The sequence below is a fragment of the Clavelina lepadiformis genome, chromosome 6 (assembly GCF_947623445.1).
Source record: "Clavelina lepadiformis chromosome 6, kaClaLepa1.1, whole genome shotgun sequence".
Classification (NCBI taxonomy): domain Eukaryota; kingdom Metazoa; phylum Chordata; class Ascidiacea; order Aplousobranchia; family Clavelinidae; genus Clavelina; species Clavelina lepadiformis.
This window is the reverse complement of record NC_135245.1, coordinates 13118903-13141936: the sequence shown is the minus strand read 5'-3', so window position 1 is coordinate 13141936 and position 23034 is coordinate 13118903. Positions and strand designations below refer to the sequence as shown.

General features: G+C 35.6%; 1 protein-coding gene across 3 annotated transcripts in view; it reads right to left on the bottom strand.

Annotated features, from left to right (window-relative positions):
• The window catches only part of LOC143462417 (VWFA and cache domain-containing protein 1-like), a 41322-nt gene that overhangs the window by 4911 nt on the left and 13377 nt on the right, over nucleotides 1-23034 (bottom strand). For 2 of the 3 annotated variants that reach the window (XM_076960578.1, XM_076960579.1), the window contains exons 6-13: nucleotides 22791-23006; nucleotides 18211-18542; nucleotides 16880-17043; nucleotides 16583-16729; nucleotides 10186-10483; nucleotides 3911-4154; nucleotides 3657-3828; nucleotides 398-522 (exon numbers count right to left, since the gene is read on the bottom strand). In XM_076960578.1, the coding sequence (XP_076816693.1) occupies nucleotides 398-522; nucleotides 3657-3828; nucleotides 3911-4154; nucleotides 10186-10483; nucleotides 16583-16729; nucleotides 16880-17043; nucleotides 18211-18542; nucleotides 22791-23006 (1698 nt within the window). The remainder of the gene's footprint in view (nucleotides 1-397; nucleotides 523-3656; nucleotides 3829-3910; nucleotides 4155-10185; nucleotides 10484-16582; nucleotides 16730-16879; nucleotides 17044-18210; nucleotides 18543-22790; nucleotides 23007-23034) is intronic. The other variant, XM_076960580.1, reaches the window with a different exon arrangement.

Below are 23034 nucleotides of genomic sequence, written 5' to 3'. Positions count from 1 at the left end.
ACAAAAATACAATTCGTCACATTTGGTCATCATTTTTCTAACAATAATGAGGCTATAGCAGCTGGGAAAACGACAGATGAGTAGTGTATTGGAAAACAAAATAAAAGCACTAAAGCCCCAGTGTAGTTACCTTCTTTTGATAGATTCTATTTAAAAAAATATCCGGAGTAGTAGGTGTTGTTTAGTTCATTCACTGCTCTTAAAATTTCATACATCACTAATAGTTTATTTCGTATATTTAAGTTAATTTAAACTAACGTAGCAATTATTATATTCTTCGTACTTAGTTAATTCAACAAAAAATAATCTATTTTGTAAGAATTTATGAAAACATGTCAACAAAAATTACCATTAGTTAAAAACTTAAAAAAAACATAATATACCAATATATAACTACCTTTATGAAACTTTAGTTCGTTTTTCACAACTATTACAAATGCATTTGTTCCCAATACTTCGTATAGAATGAAAGGAAGCTGAACATGAGCTTTCACTTGAGATGAATTTATATAGAAATAGGTTCTGCAAAAAGTTTTATGCGTGAAAAATATGAATTTAACAACGAAGGACATTTCTAAAAAAAGAAAAATCATTTCAATAAAAATGACATGATGAATGCTTCATATGAGCAAGAGCGCAACTGTACATTATTCTCAGTATCAAGCTGTACAGCATTGTTCACACACTTTGTATCAACTAGATTACTAGAGTTTCCTACTATTACTTGTGATGGCCATCCACAACGTTTGTTCAGCTGAATATTTTGATTTAAGCACATATCTGCTGATTTTGGCAGAAAAACATTCTAACTTATGTTTTTTACATTCACTGTTTTTGTGTAAGGCTTATTTCGCAGTTAGAAACACTACGCAACATATGTGCAAGGGTTATATAGTTAGACTGCCAAGTTTTGCAATGAAATAATATTATTTTATACTTACAAAAACACTTTGCTAAAAACGAACTATAGCATGGTTAGGGTACACAGAATTGTTAAAAACATAAATAAATCTTGTAGATCTGGAAAAATTGTCAACTTCACAGAATTAATTATCAATTAAACGCATATTATTGTTCAATAAACCTTTGCGGAAGGGTAATTTCACCATAGAAATTGTCAAATAAAAGTGCAAATACATAAAATTACACCAATCATTTTATAGGTACTTTTGTGTAGATAGCATATGAGCTGATACAAGTTGGTTCATCTAATTATAGCGTAACCCTTTCAAGACGTCTGGGTTCATTAAATTTTTCATTTTATTTTTTGCTAAAACTGTAGTGGATGAAAAACTGTCTTGACAGTTTGTGATGTGACAGACATTGAAAAATTTCTAAGTAATTTGGTAAGGTATATGATTATTTTTATCTTCAGACCGAGGAAAGTTTGTGCAATTCGGCAATGATTCCTTATCACTTGACCCTGAGTTACCAAGCTAGCTAGTTCCAATTGCCACATATTTTTTATTAGGTTTTTAAATTTAGTTATGTTTGTTGAATTTAGAAATGTACTTAATGCCTTGCCAATGGACATTAAATGGTAGTGCTTATTGGTATCAAACACGGCACTCTGGCTGCATTATTACATTACTGGACCGGTGCCCTAAGCAATCAGCCACTGAGCTCAAGTTATCACTCCATTAGCAGATGTAGTGTAGTCTATTCCTTCCAGTTTTAGTGTCTGGCAGGCATATTCAACCACTGAAAACGTCTGTAATTGCCAAATGCAGACACGCTATGATCGTTGTTCACTTAATCCTTACAAGCAAAGTAAGGCAACACACAATCATTTGGGTATCCCAAGCAATTTTATTTTGCTATTCCTCCTTGTCTAACTCGCCATGTAGCCAATTTCCATGATCAACGAAACAACATTATCACTGACAAAATAACTGTTTGCCTGCCTGTAACTGCGCAAATGATGCAAAACATTTTTTTACAGTGATTGTCCTTAACATCCAATATAATTGTACTTGGCTAAACAAGAATTTTAAAATAATCTTAAGTGTTGCATCACACCTGACGCAAAGTTACATAATGGTAACGTAACCATGTAATTATTTGTAACAGTCCACATTGTCACAAATAAAAGCAAAAAATTTATTCAATGCTGCTTCAATTGCTTTAAAGAGTAGACTATCCATAAAAATAGAATGACCTGATTAATAAATTACCAAAATGAAAAACAGCAATAAATAATGCTGCATTTAAAAATCATAAGTAGTAGCTAAACTTCATTGCTTAATTTTGTAAAAATTAATCATGTGCCTTGCTGAGATGCCAGTCGCATGACCAAGTTTTTTTCTGGTATGAGTGTGGAGCGAATAAAATTGGGCTTATTATAATTAAACTTTGGCAGACAGCAGTAAATGACCATGTGTGTCACATTTAGCCCGCAGGACAGAGGTTTGACAGGTGTGCGCTATTCTGTTGTCTGGAGACCAAAAGCTTTTACCTTGCCTGTTGTCTCAAATTGTCTGTATTATCCAGTTGTAAGACATGTCGTATTGTTTATTTATTCATACTCATACTTGTACTCGTGTATTTATTTGTACCCTTGTCTCACATATTGTTGCACCATATCAATTATGTAACCTTGCAAAACTATTACCTGTTTACACTTTTGAGATTTTTTGTTTGCAACCCATTCTGAACAAAGTCTTTACCAACAGTTTATAAATTGATTTTCACATACTTATAAGACCAATTTCACTGAAATAAAAACCTAATAAAAATATTTCTTTACTTGCAGTTACATTGCTATTAGCAAGCTCATGGTACTTGAAAACCATTTTTACAGTGCCTGCTTTAAAATCGGAGTGACATTCTAATACAATCAGACCTCGGTACGGATCACAAAGAATCGTAATACCCGTTATCCGACACAAAACTGCCGGAAACACATTTCTTCCTATGCATTGTATCTCTTTAATCCGGAAACCCCGCTGTCCGACTCCGACACAAAAGTTTTGGAACAAATGTACTAAATTAGTAGCAATAAAATAAGATAAACCGGATTATTAAGAGTGAAGTGAAAATGATTCGCGATTGTCCTAGATACAGTAGTATAATTGATGAAAACAATAGACGATTTTATTTATCTACACATAATAATGTTGCAGTTTCACTGTTTAAACTTCTCCAACAGTTTTTATTGATTTAAAATCTGTTTGAGTGCCAAGTAATACAGTACAGCATAGCGCTTTGTAAAAAAAAATTCGCTTTACTATTCAGTATTCACAGTACTTGCAGTGACAACAAACGAGGATGTTGATGCAATTTGATAAATAAAGAGGGGTTAAGATTAAGCTTAGAGCATTCATCTTTAAGGCGGTAGTTCTGGGGTTCGACACTGCGTTAAATCATACAAAAAATATAATTTTATTTTAGTTGCTGTCCAGCCAGAAACTCGGTACTTTGAATTGGAGTAAGGTGCATACTGCTTTTTGAACACAGTGCTGCATTTGTAAGATTGATTGAATTTTCGCTTTCCGATAATGCAGATACCCCACTAAACCGACATTTTATAATGAAACAAAGTGGTCCGGATTAACGAGGTCTGCCTGTATTTAGTTGAAAGCAATTTGGAATGTGTAAAATATAATAAATATATATGTCACATAAATATATCACATGAGTGCAAATTAAACCCTTACCTATATGACACAGAGCTCAAATCCAAACATCGGTGCTGTACCAAAATACCTTTACTTAGCAATATTGATGCAACACCAGGATGACTATTAATTATGTGATAGTTAGATACTTTAATTAATTGTGATGCCAAACGTGCTTGTTTGAATAGGTTTTCATCATAAACAAGGTAGCCTGAAAAATAAAGTTCGGAATTATATTATGTGGCTATTATTATATTATTTTAGTTTGAGTGTTACAAAAGGGATAAGATCACCTGAGAAATCCAGCACAATACATGAATGCTCAGAAGAATTACACTGTGGTATCTTAGTTAGTACAATGGTACTAAAATCGGCCATAGTGATGTCTGCACTCATTACACCCAATAGTTGTGGTAATTGTCTCCATGAATCTTGAGATGGATATACTATCACTGCACTTACAGAGATGATTAATTCACCACTAAGAATATCCTTGAAAGGAGGACTAATGGTCACAAAGGACTTTTCCATTTCTTCCTAAAAATCACATAAGCATCATATAAATAAAGTAATCTAAAAATATTACTTGCTTGCTGAACTAGAAAATGCATAGTACCCCTAGATCAATTACACACACTCCTTCTATTTCTTATCAATTTGTATGGGTAATATCAGTGCAGTGAACTTTGGCCTTTGCGAATTTTAGTGTACCGGTACATTGTATTTGTCATGATTATACAATTTCTGCAATACATATATAAAATATAATTAATAATAGACAATTTCTAATAAAATTTGGAAATCATATCAAATAGTTCCAAGTGCTGAACCCCGGACAATATCTTTCTCCCCAAAACAACTAAAACAGACAAATAGAGCCTCAACAAGGATTTTATCCTGCAAGCAACAACTACCTCACATGAGATAGCAGGGATACTTTGAAAAATCTCGTTGCTGGCCAAGAAGAAAGCTGATCATTTTGAGATCCGCACAAATAATCCAATTGTGCTCATGATTTTTGAGCAGGTTGATGACATATTTTATGCCGTCATACATTTCTTTCAAATTTACTGAAAGGCCAACAGACACTCTTCCAAAAATGTTGCCATTTTGTAAAAGGACATGTTTCATACTCTACTTGGAGCTATCCAGGAATAATCAATAGTCTCTCAGATTATACCATGCAACACCTAACTGCAAAAGCAAACCGGGATTATGATAACAGTATACAGTGAGACCTCGTTAATCCGTACCCCGATGAACCGGAATCCCCGCTATCCGACACAAAACTGCCGGGAACGGATTTCTTCCTATGCATTTTACCCCTTTAATCCGGAAACCCCGCTGTCCGACTCCGACACAAAAGTTTTGGAACAAATGTGCTAAATCAATAGCAATAAAATCCGATAAACCGGATTATTAACAGTTAAGCGAAAATGATTCACCATTGTCCTAATACACTATGTAGTTAGTTGACGAAACAATAGCCGATTATCTACGCATAATAACGTTGCGGTCAATTACCTTGCGTTGCATAATAACGTTGTAGCAGGGGTGACGGACCTATTCGTTGTGGCAAGCCACTTAGTCAGTTACAGCTGAGTCAGCCGCACAGCTTTTTAGTCATACTATGAAATACTGTACCGTATTTTAGAAACGAAAAAATAAATTGTTCATCAACACTAACAAACAACGCTTCCGCGATCGCAAAAAAATACGTACAGTACATCGGTTGAGTGCGGCAATCTATTGAAGACATACCGCTGCAACTCAATCGTGCTATCAGCTTTTGATATCGCATTGCGCAAAGATTAGAAACAGGTCAAAGAAAGTTCAAGACTGCTGGTCCCGCCGGAATGCTTCGCCATGCAAGAGCGGTTGTCAAACCGATTTGCGACCGCATGTTCGTCACTTCTGGCTTAGAGCATTCGTCTTAAATACGGTGGTTCTGGGGTTCGACACTGGGTAGGATCATACAAAAAATATAATTTTATTTTAGTTGCTGTCCAGCCAGAAACTCGGTACTTAGAATTGGAGTAAGGTGCATACTGTGTTTTGAACACGGTGCTGCATTTGCAAGATTGATTGATTTTTTACTTTCCGATAATCCGGATACCCCGCTAAACCGACATTTTTTGACGAAACGAAGTGGTCCGGATTAACGAGGTCTCACTGTACAAACATTTCCTTTTGTGAAAAGTTATGAATGACAGATCCCCTTACATAAGTAAGATACTTTGGCTGAAGAGTCGAGGAGGTGTTTTTCTTGCAATCTAGAAGCAAGTATCTCCGCAGCCTTCTTGGAGAGACCTAATTCACAAACCAAGTCATTTATTTCTAATCTTCTAAACTATTGAGGGAATGAGTATTGACTAGTATCATACGAAATGTCTTCAGATTCTAAAACCATCTCACTATCAGTTCCCTTGTGCTCTCCATGATCAGTTTTGCTTTCTTCATCTGGTTGAAAACAAAAAAAAGTGGAGCTAAAAATTTTTTACAGTGCAGTACAGGCCAAATAACTGAAGGAAGATTTGGATAAGTGACTTTATGAAGATTTTTTTGCCAACCTCTTTCGTGTTAATCATGCAAAAATAGCAATCTATTTGTGTGATTTTGATACTCTTGCCAAACCATGGAGACAACAAATGGTAGTCCCCTTCTTTTTCCTTTCGTTCAGTTATGGAGTATTTCTTCACAATTATGACATTTAATGTGTGGTGCCCATTTTTAATCTTGGTCACCAAACTGGACTGCAAAGTATGCTTTATAAGCTCGTCTGACAAAGTATTGTGTAGCAGCCACAAACATAACAGAAGGAAGAGCTTATTTTTACATTTATGTCTACCAGGACGACAAGAATCCATTGTTAAAGCTAAAACTGCTCTAAAAAATATCAGGTTTGGTTAACAATACAGTAACAGCCACAAGTAATTAAACAATTAAACAAAAATTACAAGTTTGCACAAAAACTAGAGCATGAAGACGAAAACGGACTTCATATTTGAAATCAACATCATAAAATCATTATGAATCAGCTAAAAAATGTTATGCTGTAGCGGCCGTTGGGTGTTTTGTTTGTTTTGTCGCTGGCTGGCGCCCTCGCGGTGCTCCCAGCACATGGTGATTTAAGCACTGCTCGTTTGTTTTACTGCCCATTCGTTTTTGCACTGCCTGCGCGCAGGACATCAGTTCGATTAAAGACTTGAAGTAAGAAGGTCGTACTTGTTTTTCCTTTAATATATGAGCGAAGGTAACAAACAACTGAGTAGCAGCCTTCTGAAGCAGGAGTCAGCAACGGATCAACAACAACAACGCACCAGACGTTAGACTTCGCCATATATTCTGGTGGCTTGCAGTTAAAGGCTCGATGACCAAACCTTGCATGGGTTGTAGGTAAAACATTCCTTCAGGGTTGTAGTCGGAGGGTTGTAGTCGCTGTGCTTAAATCACCATGTGCTGGGAGCACCGCGAGGGCGCCAGCCAGCGACAAAACAAACAAAACACCCAACGGCCGCTACAATGCAATTTAACTAAAAAATTGTTCCTCAGTCAAACAAACAATCAAAATCCGTAATTTCTCAAATGTTGCATCGTGGAAGTTTACAGGAAATCTGAAAAAGGAGGTTCATTTCTAACCAACCTAAAAAAAAAGGAACGGAGACTGCAAAAATAGACTGCAAAAAAACAAGTTACAAGTAAAACGTTGAGAAGAGAGCAGGGGGGGATGTATAAAATTTTTAATGGGGGTGTCTGAAAATTTGAAAATGAAGATTCCCAAACAAACAGGAGTTTTGCCAAGTTTACTTTACTGATGGCTTATTTGCTTTCATATGACCATCCACAGTGTATTGGTTAGTACACTAAACATTTTGCACTTTTTTCAGAGGACTAAATCATTCTTAGTCTAGCACATTCCCCTGCTTACTTTCCCTGTTAAATTACCCAAACTATAAGATCACATACAAATCGACAAAAGTTGTTGGTAACCAGGGGTAACGATTTTCGTTGCGTATGATGCTCATTGGTGATTGATACTTTTGCAAAAAAAAGGAATGCGTTCATCAATGATGAGTGGATATTTATCCACAGAACGATTGTTACATCACAACACAAACATGCACACAGACCCATTTAAGTGCAAGGCTATATCTGTATTGCGCCATAGCCTTTGGTACAACGTTTTAATAAAACCGGGATATCAGATTAATGCAAGATAACTTGGGTAAGAAAATCTTATTCGCGTAAATAAAACACAAGAAATCGACATATATTGTTGTATGCATTAAATTATTAGAGTTTGAGTAGTTTTTCTGTATTATTGTTAGTTGACTAGTCATTTTTAGCTTTGCCATGACAACATACATAAAAATGGCACAACCTTGCTACTCTCGTTTATTAGCGCAATTAAAACGCTTCATGTCATAGTAAAACAACATGCTCTATGGACATATCTCGTCTCTTATCTTTGCTAATGGTTACTGAAAACAAAGATATGGGGGCTTATGATACCAAAAGTATCCACCACTACCACCACCTGTTAATTAATCGTGGACAGCAGGTCAGATATAGAGGTTAATTAAATTACTCGGGCATGTGTAGTATCGTAAGTAACACGATAATACCAAAATGATACAATTGTTATCAGAATATATATACAAGTAGTGCAGAAATAGACACATTTCAACAATTTAATGAAATGAGATTATCACAATCATAACTGCTAACCCGATAACCGTATTGAAAAATTTGGCTGCAATCTATCCTATCCCATTTTATTTTGTCTATTTTACTTTGCTTGTAATGACGCGGTAGTTTAGTACAGTGTTGTTGCCCAAATCTGACATAAGTCTAAACATTCGTCACAAACGTTCATAGAACTTTCCAGTACTGCTATGCATTGTGCTTATCGATTTTTTCCTGAAACGTATTTTCTAAAGCATAATCACAATGCAATGAATAGCGCATTCCCACCAGGTATTATTGATAGCACCGATGTGGTTTCATCTGCCACTGGACTGTGCTTAAACCAGGCGCGAATATTTCAAGACACGTAAGAGAAAAACTGTGCAATTGTCAGAAAGAAAGGTGAGAAACGGTAAGAGGAGAAAGATGCTTGCCTCTTGCCATAACGGCATTTTTAGAAAACATGTTGCATGCTAGCGTTGGAACGAAGTAATAGTTTTTTTTAATCAGTAAAATAAAATTTTAAGCAATGCGTGCAAAACTTTTTATTGTCGAGGATGGTGTTACAACATCTCAATACCGTTGCCATATCCGCCCCTGGAAGAGTGATACGACACCACCATAATGGTTGGGTGTTTCAGCACATATGAGACCAATACAAAGCAGATCTATCAAAAAAGATCGTTTTAGTAAACTTTTATACGTTATTGACGTTTTTTATACATTAACATTATTTAGTGATGAAATGATGATTCATTAAAGTTGTTACGCATTCAAGTCCAGCGGCACTATTAAGTCTCCACCAGCAAAATCATTATCTCTTTCTATGTGGTACAGCCTAGTTAAAAACTACATGCACTTACAGTTCAAGTTTTTTGAACATCACCTTCTTAAAAAAAATTATGCTTATATGCCAAATGCTTAGACTAACTAAAAAGCAGTTAACAAGTGAAACTTAGTGCTAATATTGTTTTGTAATTGCAGCCAAATAGTTCAGTAGTTAAGCTAGCATTTATAACGTCAAAAAAGGAATATACAGTACAGATCCGTTTTGTGAATCTGTGTCCCAAGTACAATAAGAAATATTACTGTGGATATCCAAAAATGTATTTGGTACTTTCCTTGCCCGTCAAGTAACCAAAACAAAAACTCCTCGGATACCATAAATATAATTATTTTATTCAGCAGTAATATTATATTGACGATAAAAAATACTTTATTTTGTTGCAGCAATTTATGAGAATATCTGGGATATGGCCACAATGATCAAAGCTGCGAAGATAAAGATCTCAAATGGCATAAAATACTTGGTAAAATTATAGCATCAATGAGTGCAGACAAAAATAGTATGTGTACAGCCAAGAAAGTCCAACATTAATCCAAAACCTGAGGTGTCACAAACTGAAATGCCAGATATGGAAACAACACCATAATAACATAAACACTATTTTTATCTTTGAAAAAATACAGTTAACCTGTATTAATTCAATGACTCTCTCATATACAACAAAGTTTACACAAATTAGATTGAGAATTTCCTGGCTTAAAAATATATGTACTTGATTTGACTTGATTAACATTGTCAGAGTCAACACAATATTGATGATATTAGCGTATTTATACTTTCATACTTATACCATAAATTGCAATTGAGGGCTGTACAACTTGTTGACAGGCGTCACTTTTTCAACCCTTTTGACATTACCTGGAGAGCGAAAGTATGTCAACAATACATTGACAGAAAACTATGCAGCCAAATGCTAATATGAGTAAAATCAGCGAAAATCCTCGAGCATTTAGTACACAATTGTTGTTATGACAGTTAAGTTAAATCCAAACAAAATGAAGAGATATCTCATAAGAAATACTATTGTATGCAAACCTGAGAAGTGTGAATAAATTTGTTCCTAAACGAAGCTAATGCCACTTTATACCATGGTCTGCTTGTACAATCAAATTGTTTAGGCATCTCAACACCAGGAAAAATTCTGAAAACAGAATTCTTTGAACAAAAGTATCGCCATATTACAACTGGAAAAAAGAACTCTGGATCCAAGCTTGTTTTGAATGACGCTTTCCATAAACTTTCAAGAATCCATGTAACCCAAACAATATTTCTCACATCCGATTTCAGAAATAAAATAGTCTGTTGTCTCCCAGTTTCAATATAATGCTTAAATCTAACAGGAAACATTATAAATTAAAAACTTATAAAATTTTAGTAGCTAAGAGCAGCTGAATACACTGAGCATACAAAACTAACAATATCCAAAAAAATTTAATGCAATTTAATGCATCTAATTTTTGTCCAAAATGGTTAGCTACGTTGATTGTCATTTTTAGCAGTAATTTGTAATGAAATTATTGTGCAGATCTGATAGTATTTTTTCTTGTTAGTGATGAGCTTTTGTTGAGGTTTGTTAATGGTGTACAGTATTTTGGGTCAGATTTTACGAAATGATATCGCAATCTTTATCTTCAGGCTGAGAAAAGTTTTTTTACAAATTAAACTCAGCGATGATTCCACATCACTCGAGCTTGCATTTGTGTAACTTTCGAAATACATACATTGTTTTATCTAAATTATTTTATTTCTTTACGTTGTATTGCCCAGATGTAGGACATTATACGATTGAATGTGACATGATTTGGTCATTGGTTCAAAGTTTATAAATCAGTACATGTTGACTGTACTCACTCAGAATATGTTATTTATCTGTGTTAGCTAGTTTCTAGGTGTAAGTATATATTGGAAGTAAGCGAATGTTTGAAAATGGTATTGTGCTAATTGTCATAATTAGCCCTTATTCCTATGGACTTCTTGTGCAAATCTGTTGACATTATAACGTTATCAGTATCCTATTTCGTGTGTTTAACATCAAGAGCTATTGTAGCAGCAAAATATAGCACAGCGTATATAGTTATCTATAACAAAGAAAGTTAAGGTAGTAAATATATTAAAGTTAGAAGTAAAACATCACAAAATGATACATATATCATCTTGAATTGCATTTAAGAACAAGAAAGGGATCGAATCTTTTTGGGATGAAGTGGAGTTTAAAATGTGGCTGAAGTTGGTCTTTTGAGACCAATTTCAGTGATGCATTAGTCAATTCATTTACAAATCTTGGTCCGCCTTTGTCATCTCTTTCAGTATCTGCACTACTCTGAGCTGCAGCAGCCATTACTGTCACTGAATTAAACAGTATTGACTTGTATAGTAATTAATACTTCTGCAGAAAGTCTAAGCGCAAGAGTTTCTTCGCTGAAAGTCTCTCTGGTCGGTTTGACATGAAGAGCTAACGAAGTGCTTTTCTTGAGATCTACTATGAGATCTACTTGAGATTTACTCAACTGTGCATATACTGATTGATATTACTTCGATAATCACTGCAAAAACTAGACTGACTGTACAGAGACAACGCATTGTGCGTTTTGGTAACGGTTGACGTATGTCAGAAGTAATAGAAATGGGTTGTATGTACTAAACACGGCCAAAATATAGCACAGCATTTGTCGGCAAACACACGAAACAGAACAGTAGTAACATTATCATATCATCGGATCTGCACAAGAATTCCGTAGGAATAAGGCTAATTATGACAATTAGCACAATGGCTTAGTAACTACATATATGTTAAATGAGCCTAATAAGAAAACGATGTCCTGTTCTACCTCATATTTACTGCTTGCAGCCTTTTATTGTGAAATTAAAAAAATGTTACCTGACATGACTGGTATTAACCATTTTCTTCTCTTGATTTTATGGCAAGGAAATTTGTAGAATTTAATTCCAGGAAAATTTCCACTTTCGTTTTTACACAATGGCACACAACAATAAGTCATTTCCTCAGCAATACTAAGAAACAATGCCTAGCAATACAGCCCACTCAAGTTTAAAACAAAGCATTTTGATGCAAGTGTACTTCATCCCGGTCAAACTCATATAATACGCCAAGATAACTTTCCGGTAGCCTACTGAATTAGTTAATTTTTCTGCCATTGGAATAGTTTTTAGAACCGCAATTGATCGGTTTTCAGAGGGTCTGTAAAAGTTTCTGAATTTGCAACATGACTGACAAATTATGATTTTTGAAAATTGTTTGCAGTTTATTAGTGTTTTTTGTAGAACATTATGCAATAGCTATTGCGATGTGGCAATACAAAAACTATTGTGATTTATCACCCATACCTATTGTTATGTAATAAAATAGATAAGTTATACGAGAGCGCAGCTGGATAGAGTGATTATAATTATAAAGGCAAGTACCCACATGCTCTCAGTTGAAAGTAGAAAGTTGTTTCATGATTGTAGTAAACGAAGTAGTTTTTATTTTCTAAAAATTACCTAGTAAGGCTAAATCAAGAAAATACTTGAAAAATGGGCTTTACCTCAGTTTCAGATCATGACAAGGAAAAACCGTAATGCGTTTTATGTAATGCTGTTCTCAGCAACAAAGCAATGAAGCCATCAAAGCTACGTCACTTGCAGAAGAAACATCCAGAGCGTATGGAAAAAGAATTTATCTTTCTTCAAAAGATTTTAATTGCCTGTGAAACGGCAAAAACTGGATGATAAGGGATATGTTCAACAGCAAAGCAGTGCTAGCACAGAAGCATCTTTCGAAGTAGCATTACAGATAACCAAGCAGAAAAGCCTCATACGATACGTGAAATGACTGTGAAGCCTTGTGCTTTGAAGATGGTGAAGTTGATTTTGGGCGAAACAAATGCAAAGAAAATTGAGCAAGTGCCTAATGACACAATTAAAAAGCGCATTTTGCTTATGTCAACAGACGTCAAACAGCAAGTTATGGATGAAATCAAATCTTCCCTTATGTTTTCTATGCCAGTCGACAGATCTACAGTTATCGTCATATCATGCTCGCATCTTTTGATCTTTTGCTTTTCGTTAGATACGTACACATATAAGACCTCCAAGAGAAAAATTTGTATTGAAATGCTTTGGAAACTAAAGTCACGTCTGAAGATGTGATGGACAGCAACTCCAAGTTTTTTGAACCGAAGACTTGCAGCAGGGAGCATTGGCGATGCTTGAATTTAAATCTGGTTTCCAAATGAAAGTTAAAGAAAAATCTTTTCAAGTTAAAGGAGTGCATTGCATAATACAACAACATACTCTCGACTGCAAAACTCTTCCAATTTTTTTGAAGAATGTACTTGATTCTGTAGTAAAAACAGCCAATTTTGTCAAGAAGAGCGCTACCACCTCTCGTCTAATTAAACAGCTTTGCAAAGAAATGAACTGTGAACATGAGAATCTTTTGTTTTATACTGCAGTACGATGGTTTTCCAAACAGAATGTTGCTACCTGCCTCTTTTAGCTGAGAGTCGAAACCAAGCTGTTTTTGCAAATGGTAGAGAAAGATACCTTGAACAACCTCTTCTGTGACGGAACATGGTTACAGGGTGAGCCTTATTTAGGTGGCATTACTGAACACTTGAATAAGTTGAACTTGAGACTTCAAGAGCCTGATACAAACATTTTACAATTTTAAGACGATTTGTAAAAAAGATACGAAATTGGAAGTGATAAGTCAATGAAGACAACTTCGCAATGTTTGAAAAACTTTCCGGATTTAAAGCTGTGAGTGACAGTGCGCAAATAAAATAAGAACTTAGAGAACATTAATGATCACTTGAATTAGACTTCCAGAACTATTTTCCTGATCTAGCAGAAGGGGTTAAAACTTTCCCACAAAATCCAGTTTAACCTGTGATAAACATAGCAACTGCTCCAGAGAAAGTGCAAGATGAATTACTGGATTTAAGGAATGACTCAGCCAGTCGTGTACTTTTTATGGAAAATTCAGTTTCTCAGTGTTGGTGCGACATGATGCAGTTGTTCCCTTAGCTTCCACTTATCCATGTAAAAGTGGATTTTTTGCTTTCAATCATATCACAATAAGCGTATTCCCTTTGAAAATATAAAAATGTCCATATAGTTTGATGTTATTTTTCACTTAGGAGGAAAATTCTATTGTAAACTTTGAAAGGGTCCTTGACCGCATTGAGGGCACCAAAAGGAATCCGCCAAGACAAAAGGGTTAAGAAACATTTTTTTAGAACGTACTTTGTAAGCATTTATGGAATGAAGAAACTTACACATCAATAATTAAATTGAAAGAAATATAATTTCCATTAATTAATAAAATATATGCCCACTGGTGTACTGGTATGGTAGCGGTAGGCTAACCTTAGTGCAACATGCGGTATGGTACTATACTCAGCATGCCTTTTTAGCGGGATCACGTCAATTGACCGTGAACAAATTAACCGACGACAATTGGTCGTGATCAAATGACCGGCAACAAATTGGCCGGCGATCAAATTAACCTGGCAACAAATTGGCCGGAGATCAAATTAACCGGCGACAATTGGTCTTCATCAACTGATCGGCAACAAATTGGCCGGCGATCAAATGTGTAGTAGTGTAGTGTCATATGTGTTTTGCAGCAAAGTTCTTTTGCATTACTCGTATTTCCGGAAGTCTTTTTGTTTATTTAAATAAATGTTTCAATTTGTATTGAAATAAAAATAAATTTTGTTAAAAAAAGGAAATAATTACAAACAAATAGTTACTTTACATATCATATACTACCATCAACTTAAACACAATAATTCAGCATTTGCACGGTCAATTTACCTCCCGGTCAATTTTCATTCCGGTCAGTTGGTTCTAGGTCTAGGTCAATTTACGTCACGGTTAGTTTTTTCGCGGTCAATTTACGTCATGGTCAGTTTGTTCTTGGTTAGTTTGTTCGCGATCAATTTACGTCACGGTCAGTTGTCCCCGGTTAGTTTGTTCGCGGTCAATTTCCCACGGTTAATTGTCGTGGAGCCCTTTTTAGCATATTTTGATTTCTCGTCTCAGGATTTAATTCATTTTAAATTATAACCAGTAAATGAAGCATAAAGATCTTTCAGATTTCAAGGATTAAGAGTAAAAACCTCTCTTACGGTTGGTTTCACAATTATACCAATGAAGCTTAACACCAGCAAAAAATAACAAAAAACTTCAAAGATGCGGAAGTACTATTTTCTCATAGTCTGACGTTTTCACTTACCAGTCTACGTGTCTATTAAAGTTTGTAACTAGTTGTCCAACACTAACACACTAATATCCTTAAGGTAGTTGATCAACTGAGTGACAACTCATTTGAGTGATAACTCATTTGAGTGACACATTCTTTTAACGTTCATTTGAGTGACACATTGGTGAGTACTGTTCAAACTACAGTAATGGTTGAGAAATAAGTGGCACATACGATATAAATGCAACAGATAACATGGTTTCCGTTGCTCTTCACACAAATACAATGGAAACCATGTTATCTGTTGCATTTCACACAACATCACACCAACGCAATAGAAAACATGGTTTCCGTTGCTCTTATCTTATCTGTTGCATTTCAATTGTCAACAGATACCACCAAAGCATTTTCAAAATAATTGAAGAGTTTCAAAGCGAGCATCATAAAGTTTCCCAAGAACTCATTCGCCTTGAATTTGGTGCATTGATACCATTGCGCCGATCGCGTATGGCAAGGCAAAAAGAAAGCCGCATTGGAAATTTGTTTTCCCAGCAAGAACACCTTCCACAGGAAGTATTCCTCCGCCCGTAGTAATATGCTGATAGAGGTATTTAAAGGTTTCATTAAAGTAGTGAGGTGTTGCTCTGTCTTGCTATACCACAGTATTTAAGTTCACTCCTTGCTTTCTTCTTAGTTCCCGAATAAGCTTTCTTTTCATGAGTTCAACCCATCACTCTGTGTTAACAGTTACAGATATCCATCTGCATCCTCAAATCAATACATGGTCCGACAATACTCTTTAGCGTGATTTATTAACCTGGCAGGCATTGAGCAAATTCTATAGCCTTGGTGGTTATCTGCAGCACAACACGTATTTCTGAATTGATTATGGATGAATGTGGTTGTTGAGAGCTTTTCTGTCTGGAAATTCCCTTCATAACTGCCATTGAATTTGCAAAAAAGATCTCAACGTTTTTTAAATTTTCTTTAACGGAATATCTTGTCTGTCAGTGCAATTACATTAACAAACTAAACTTTACACTTGTAACTAAGAGCAACATAAAACACAGAAGGATGGGATTATTAATTCAAAAATAAAAACGATTTTTTTAAACCGCCTATATAAACGCCTATCACGAAAATAAGCTTACTATATTGGGGAAAGATATAACAAAACTGTCAACATTGTAATAAATTATATTAACAAATGCACTAAACGCTTACTCTGTAACAACTGCTCTTGTTTCATTTATAGTATAATAATCAGCAACGTCTTCGAAAGCTAATGGTCCAAAGTTTACAGAAGTGGCATTAATTGCAACGACTACCCCTTTGTAAGGACACAAATATCCATGGGAGGACAAGTCAAACCTTCATAACAAACAGCAGATCAAAACCAGCGTTTAGTATTACTGATAGATATGGTATGATAGTGCAACACAAACTCCTACAACAATCTAAACATTTTACACGATTTATTCTAAAAATTGGTTTACCAACAAGTCCAACATGTCAACTTACCTGTGATATAAAAAATTGAATTTCTGTATCTGAACATATGAAGCTAATTTCATCACAGAACTAAAACTGACATCAGTAACAACACACAAAATAAAAGTTGTCTGTGTAATGACTGAGCACGAGAAATTAGATAGTCCCGGGTATGCCATAACATCTTGGTGAAACTTTAAAAAAAACAAATATAAGATTAAAAATTAGAATATGGCATTTTAACTATAATTTCTCCATCACTGTTGGTAAAACAAATCTCATTAATCAATCACCATAATTCATGGCAGAACCTTCCACTTTTTTACTGTCTTTTAAAAATTAAATGCGTGAAAATTGAGTAAGCGTTATTATGATTGACTCTTCAGACCAGACTACAGCTTACCAGGCCCATTCACTAACATATTTGTGGGGTGGGGACCTTAGGCCATGTTTTCTTACAAACACAATGTTTTGAGCTATAGGCATTTTTACATTTTTGTTTCTTTTTGCTTGTCATATTTTAGTGCTTGCAATTCGTTATTGGAACTCTTGCAATGTTATATGCTATTAAAACTCCAGGTATATTGTAATAAAACAAAAACCATTCAAAAAGACGAACAGGTAAAAACATCATTGGCAGAAATAAACAAAGTAAACTTACTCAAACTGATAATCGAAATGTAATGCCATACGGTTAAAAAACGCAAACACTTATAAAGTAATCGACATAAGAATTTAGTTTAGAAAGAAAACAAAAAGTTAAAGTCGAACTGTCCAATGGGGTGATCCGACAGCTTATCTGTTTATCGTTCTAGTTACCAAGCATTGAGAGAAAGTTTTCAAAACATTATTTATACCTTCAACAAAGCAGACTGAGCACTGTCAATGTTGATCCAGAGCTTTTCAACATGAAATCAAGTTGTATAGATAGATGTTGAAAGGAAAAACATTACAAATCTTATTATGGTGTGAGTACAGATACAGGCCATACACAATAGAAGATCAGTTTGCGAAAAAACAAAAAAAAACCATACTTGACTTATACGGCATTACAAAACTTTTTTTAATGTCGTCTAAAAACTGAATGGCAGAAATAATCAACTACCATTACATACAAACAAGATAATAGGCTACAATTCATTTCGTGCCAATTTTTGAAGAAAAAATTTCATTTTGGTGAGTTGGGTAGCTGAAAAAATTTATATTAAACTTTTCAAAACTTTGGCCCCATCCAACACTATCTTAAATAAGCTAGCGTCCTTAACTTTAACAATGGTTCTGCCATCGTTGACCATCATATAAGTATAACTATATAATGTATTTGTACTGAACATATGATTACATAGCCATGTCAATCTAACCGAAGGAAGAATATGCTTAGTTTGAAATACACCACTATAAACATCATCCGCAAGCAATGCTTCTCCAGAAGGTCCTTGGCCAACAGATACAGATTGTATAACATCATTAATGAATGAGACTGCAGAAGGATTTCTGATAAAAGCTTCGATACTGGTTAACACAGGATCATCATCCATGTTTGCCGGAAGTGGTAGAAAAGGATGTATTAAAACACGACCCGTTAAATCAGTTATAAAAGCATAAGCATCAGGGAAATCAACATGAAAATACTTTGTGTCTATCATCAGATCATGCAAAGGCGTATCCACACCTACAACTCCAAAAAGATTACCTAAAGTAAATAAAATACATTAATTGCTTGTTTGTTTGAAGCTGAAAAAAAATACTAGTAAGTATTTTGGTAAGGCCAGATAAAATGGTTTGCAAGAGTTGAGTTAAAGAACTTACTACAAAGATCTCACTTATAAAGTCATCACCGGTTTCTAATTTATCATTGTTTTTCAAAGGAGATGGTATTAATGTTTTTATTATTCACAAAAGTGAACAAATGCATGTGTCAGTTCAAATTCGTTGAACAGTGTAATAAAAAATAAACAGTCTCTGTAAACAGCCTGCCAAACAGGCAATTTTGTAGAAAATTGTGTTGCCATTGAAAGCGAATACTTATAGGACGTCGTAATCGTAGCATCCCGGCGAGCGAACGAACATCACAGAATGAGATTTCATGGTATAAGGTACAATTATTCTGTAGTCGAAGGCCAAATGTGACATGGGCTTATACGGTGAGTAGGTACTATGACACTTTATCGAACGACACTTTATCGAACGACAATTAATCGAACCGACAGTTTATCGAACGACAGTTAATCGAACCGACAGTTGATCGAACGACAATTAATCGAACCGACAGTTGATCAAACCGACAGTTAATCGAATGACAATTAATCGAACAACAAACTTTGACAATAGCTTCAAGCAAGATTTATGATATTACACTGATGAATTATATTATAGGTGTAACATCTTAAGCCTCGGTGTCATTTTAAGCCTCGGATCTTAATTGCGTGTTTCTCAAACATTGAGACAATAAGCCATTGTGATGTGCGGTCTTTGTAATGGTGTGCATTAATGAATTGTGATGTATATATCATAAAGTTGACGATTTATATTTTATCTCTATATTTTATATTTATATCATAAAGTTGACGATTTATATTTTATATCTATATTTTATATTTGTATCATAAAGTTGACGATTTCGCATGGCGGCCGGCCCGAAACATATTAACTTTTAACAGTGCATATCGTCAGTTGTTTCGTTAAATTGTGGTTCTTTTAACCCTATCCTAACCAGGCTCGCGAGTTTACTAAAAAACTAGGTGTGGCCGACCCCGCACACACACTTTCAATCGTTAATTACTAAAAAACTATACGTCGTAGACTGATCAGATTTTTACAGGTTAGTAGAAAAATCAGCTGGCTTCCTGTATACATCATAATTGTAAAACTAAAGAAAGTGAATTTAGTGTAAATTAGGTATTTCTAAAAGTGACACATTTCTAGAAATTCTTCTTGTTACGCCGCGCCCCCGCTGTGCGGAAAACCAGCTGACCGCGAGAAGAGAACGAAAGAGAATAGTTAGTCAAGTTATTGGTGCGTAAATGAGTAATACGCTTCAATGCGGAGAGAGAGCACAATTATATAAATATCACAATATCTCAAAAATTACAAAATCCAACTTTTTCAAACAAACATGGACAGATAGCTGAACATTTTTTATGAAAAGTCATCAAATTTCAATTTTCTACAGCAAACAATGCAACTGTACGCCACGTTTTGCTATGACTGTGTGCGGGAGAAGCAAAGCCTAGTTAGAACGGTGGTCGGACGATTCAACCCACGGACGATTCAACCCCGGACGATTCAACCCACGGACGATTCAACCCAGGACCATTCAACCCAGGACGATTCAACCCACGGACGGTTCAACCCGCGGACGATTCAACCCGCGGACCATTCAACCCGCGGACGATTCAACCCGCGGACCATTCAACTCGCGGACAATTCAACCCACGGACGATTCAACCCGCGGACCATTCAACCCACGGATGATTCAACCCCGGACGATTCAACCCAGGACGATTCAACCTCAATCCTTCAGCAACCGTTTCCGGTTGCTATTTTCATTTGGCTCAGTCCGTTTTAAGAAAAGTAAACGAAATCGGTCTGAAAACCAGGTATGAAACCGACAGCATCTTCCAAATGTTAGTGAAGTCGCAGTCTGCATTGTCTTTTGTTGCAGTCGCTGACCTGGAGAGTATTTTTGAACAACTTGCCAACACATTTCCAGACGAGGTTGCCTGCAACGATCTTTTAGTTTACTTTGAAAGCAATTATATCCGTGGTTCAAGAACAGGACGCCATCAACGACAGGCTAGATTTCCCCCTTCGTTGTGGAATCATTACGACGACGCGATACTTTGCGAGCCCAAAACAATAAATTGCACAGAAGGGTTTCACAATGCCCTCAAATCACTATTTCTGTGTTCTCATCCGAACATTTGGTCATTTCTGGACGGTATAAAACGCGATATCGCGATACAACGGCTCGGTGCTCAAAACGCAGCAGTTGTTAATTTGGACCAACCACGAAGGAAATACACGCACCTGGCTCACAGACTTTCGGCAAAGGTTTGCACTTATGCAAATGAGTCAAATAAATTGATGTATCTGCGTGCAATCGCTCATATGTGCTAATTAATTACCGTTTGTAGTACCCTTTTCAGCTTTGTGTTTTATACGTGCTGTGTTAGTGTTCAGGTTCATGTTCTTAAGCTTGCCTGTAAATAAAACAACTTTCTTTCTAATTAATCGATGTATAAACAGGTGTCTATAAAAATATCTGTAATTTGTGTACATGCAAAAAAATAAATACACACATTTACGTACGTGGGTCGAAAGCATTTTGTCTTTTCAAAAACTTCAAAAATGTTAACTTAATGCTAAAAGGAGAACATTTTATATAATAACCGATCTACACGGGTAAATACAAAAAATAATAGCAGGCGTAGACAGAAATGTACGCAAAGTACTGTATAGGGCAAAATAACAATATTCAAGGTTTTACTGGAAAGCAGAAAACAATAAGTGTTTTGATGTACAACCAATGCTAACAAGAAGTGGTAAAAGAAAAAAAAGGAAACACAAAAAGCTTTATATTAGCTTGGGCCTATATATTAGCTTTATTTAGCTTACATAATATTGGCTACAAAGTAACTTGGTGATAACCTAAGCCAATAGTACGTGAAAGGTTCGTGGGTTGAATCGTCCTAGGTTGAATCGTCCTGGGTTGAATCGTCCGTGGGTTGAATCGTCCGTGGGTTGAATAGTCCGGGGTTGAAAGGTCCGTGGGTTGAATCGTCCGTGGGTTGAATGGTCCGCGGGTTGAATCGTCCGCGGGTTGAACCATCCGTGGGTTGAATCGTCCTGGGTTGAATCGTCCTGGGTTGAATCGTCCGGTGTTGAATCGTCTGTGGGTTGAATCGACCTGGAACCAGTTAGAACCTACCCTGAATTTTGGCTTGCAACGAGATCTAGGTTATGACTGCCTACAGCCTTAATTTGGACAAAATCCATGTACTCAGTTTTCTATAACAACTGCCTAAACTTTACAACAAGTTTTTAGCTTAAAAGTTTTGGACAAATACTCCAACATACCAAAAGTTCAAACCCACACAAAGTTGTTGTATTCTTGTAGTTCTTTTAACAGTCGATTCAATCAACTGTCAGTTCGATCAGCTGTCGGTTCGATCAGCTGTCGTTCGATAAAGTGTCGTTCGATTAACTGTCTGTCCTAAAAACTGGTAGAGAGTGGGCTTATACATTGAGTGGGCATACATGGTTTTAAAAAAATCAAAAACCACACAATATGTGTCAATCTATACTTATAAGTCTTGCTCAGTAACTAGAGTTCGAGTGACGAGGAATAATCACCGGGCTTAAGGTTGACCGCAAAAACTTTTTTGGTGATGTCTTCCCAGATAAGTTTGCCGCCATCAAACAAAGCCAAGCACTGATTAACATAGTTTGTCTGTTTACCAATTTAAGCAATTGTAATCTACATCTAACTACATAAGAGCACTGGTAATGTGCTCTAACTGGTGACAACAACACTTTTCCGCTATCTAAGATGGATTTTTTAACAGGTTATATTTTTACCAGCCGTATGTATAAGTCAAGTGTTTTATGCATTGCATGCATGAACATTTACAAAAAGACAAAAATGTTAAAGGAAAAACATTATAATAATTTTAACTTATTTACTGTGCTAGCCAACTATGCATAGCATTAAGTGTATGAATACCATCTTGCAAGATTTAAACTTTACAATCTTGCCCAGTTTTTACCTTCCATTGCAAGTGTTTCTTCTTGTGCCCATATTTGGTTGACACCATTTTACCCCACTCCACACAGATCACAGTCAACAAAAATATCAAAATAAGAAAATTAATAACCAAACGTCAAGAACATTCTACTTGTTCTTAACACAAATGTAATTTACATAAAACAACTGTATAACCTTGATGTATAACTGGTAAAGATGCTGAAATCACCATTCCTTGTCCAAGTGCATCAAAATATGGTACACTCCACACAGTTGATGCATCAGATATATTGTAAAGGTCACTGCGAATATGAGTAGAAAAAAAAGTGTAGTATGAACCAAAAGCTTGTCGCAGATGGAAAATATCATCGACATGATGAAACACTCCAGGTTTCGCCATTCTGCAACCACCTAAAAACAATTGCCAATTTTACCCAAC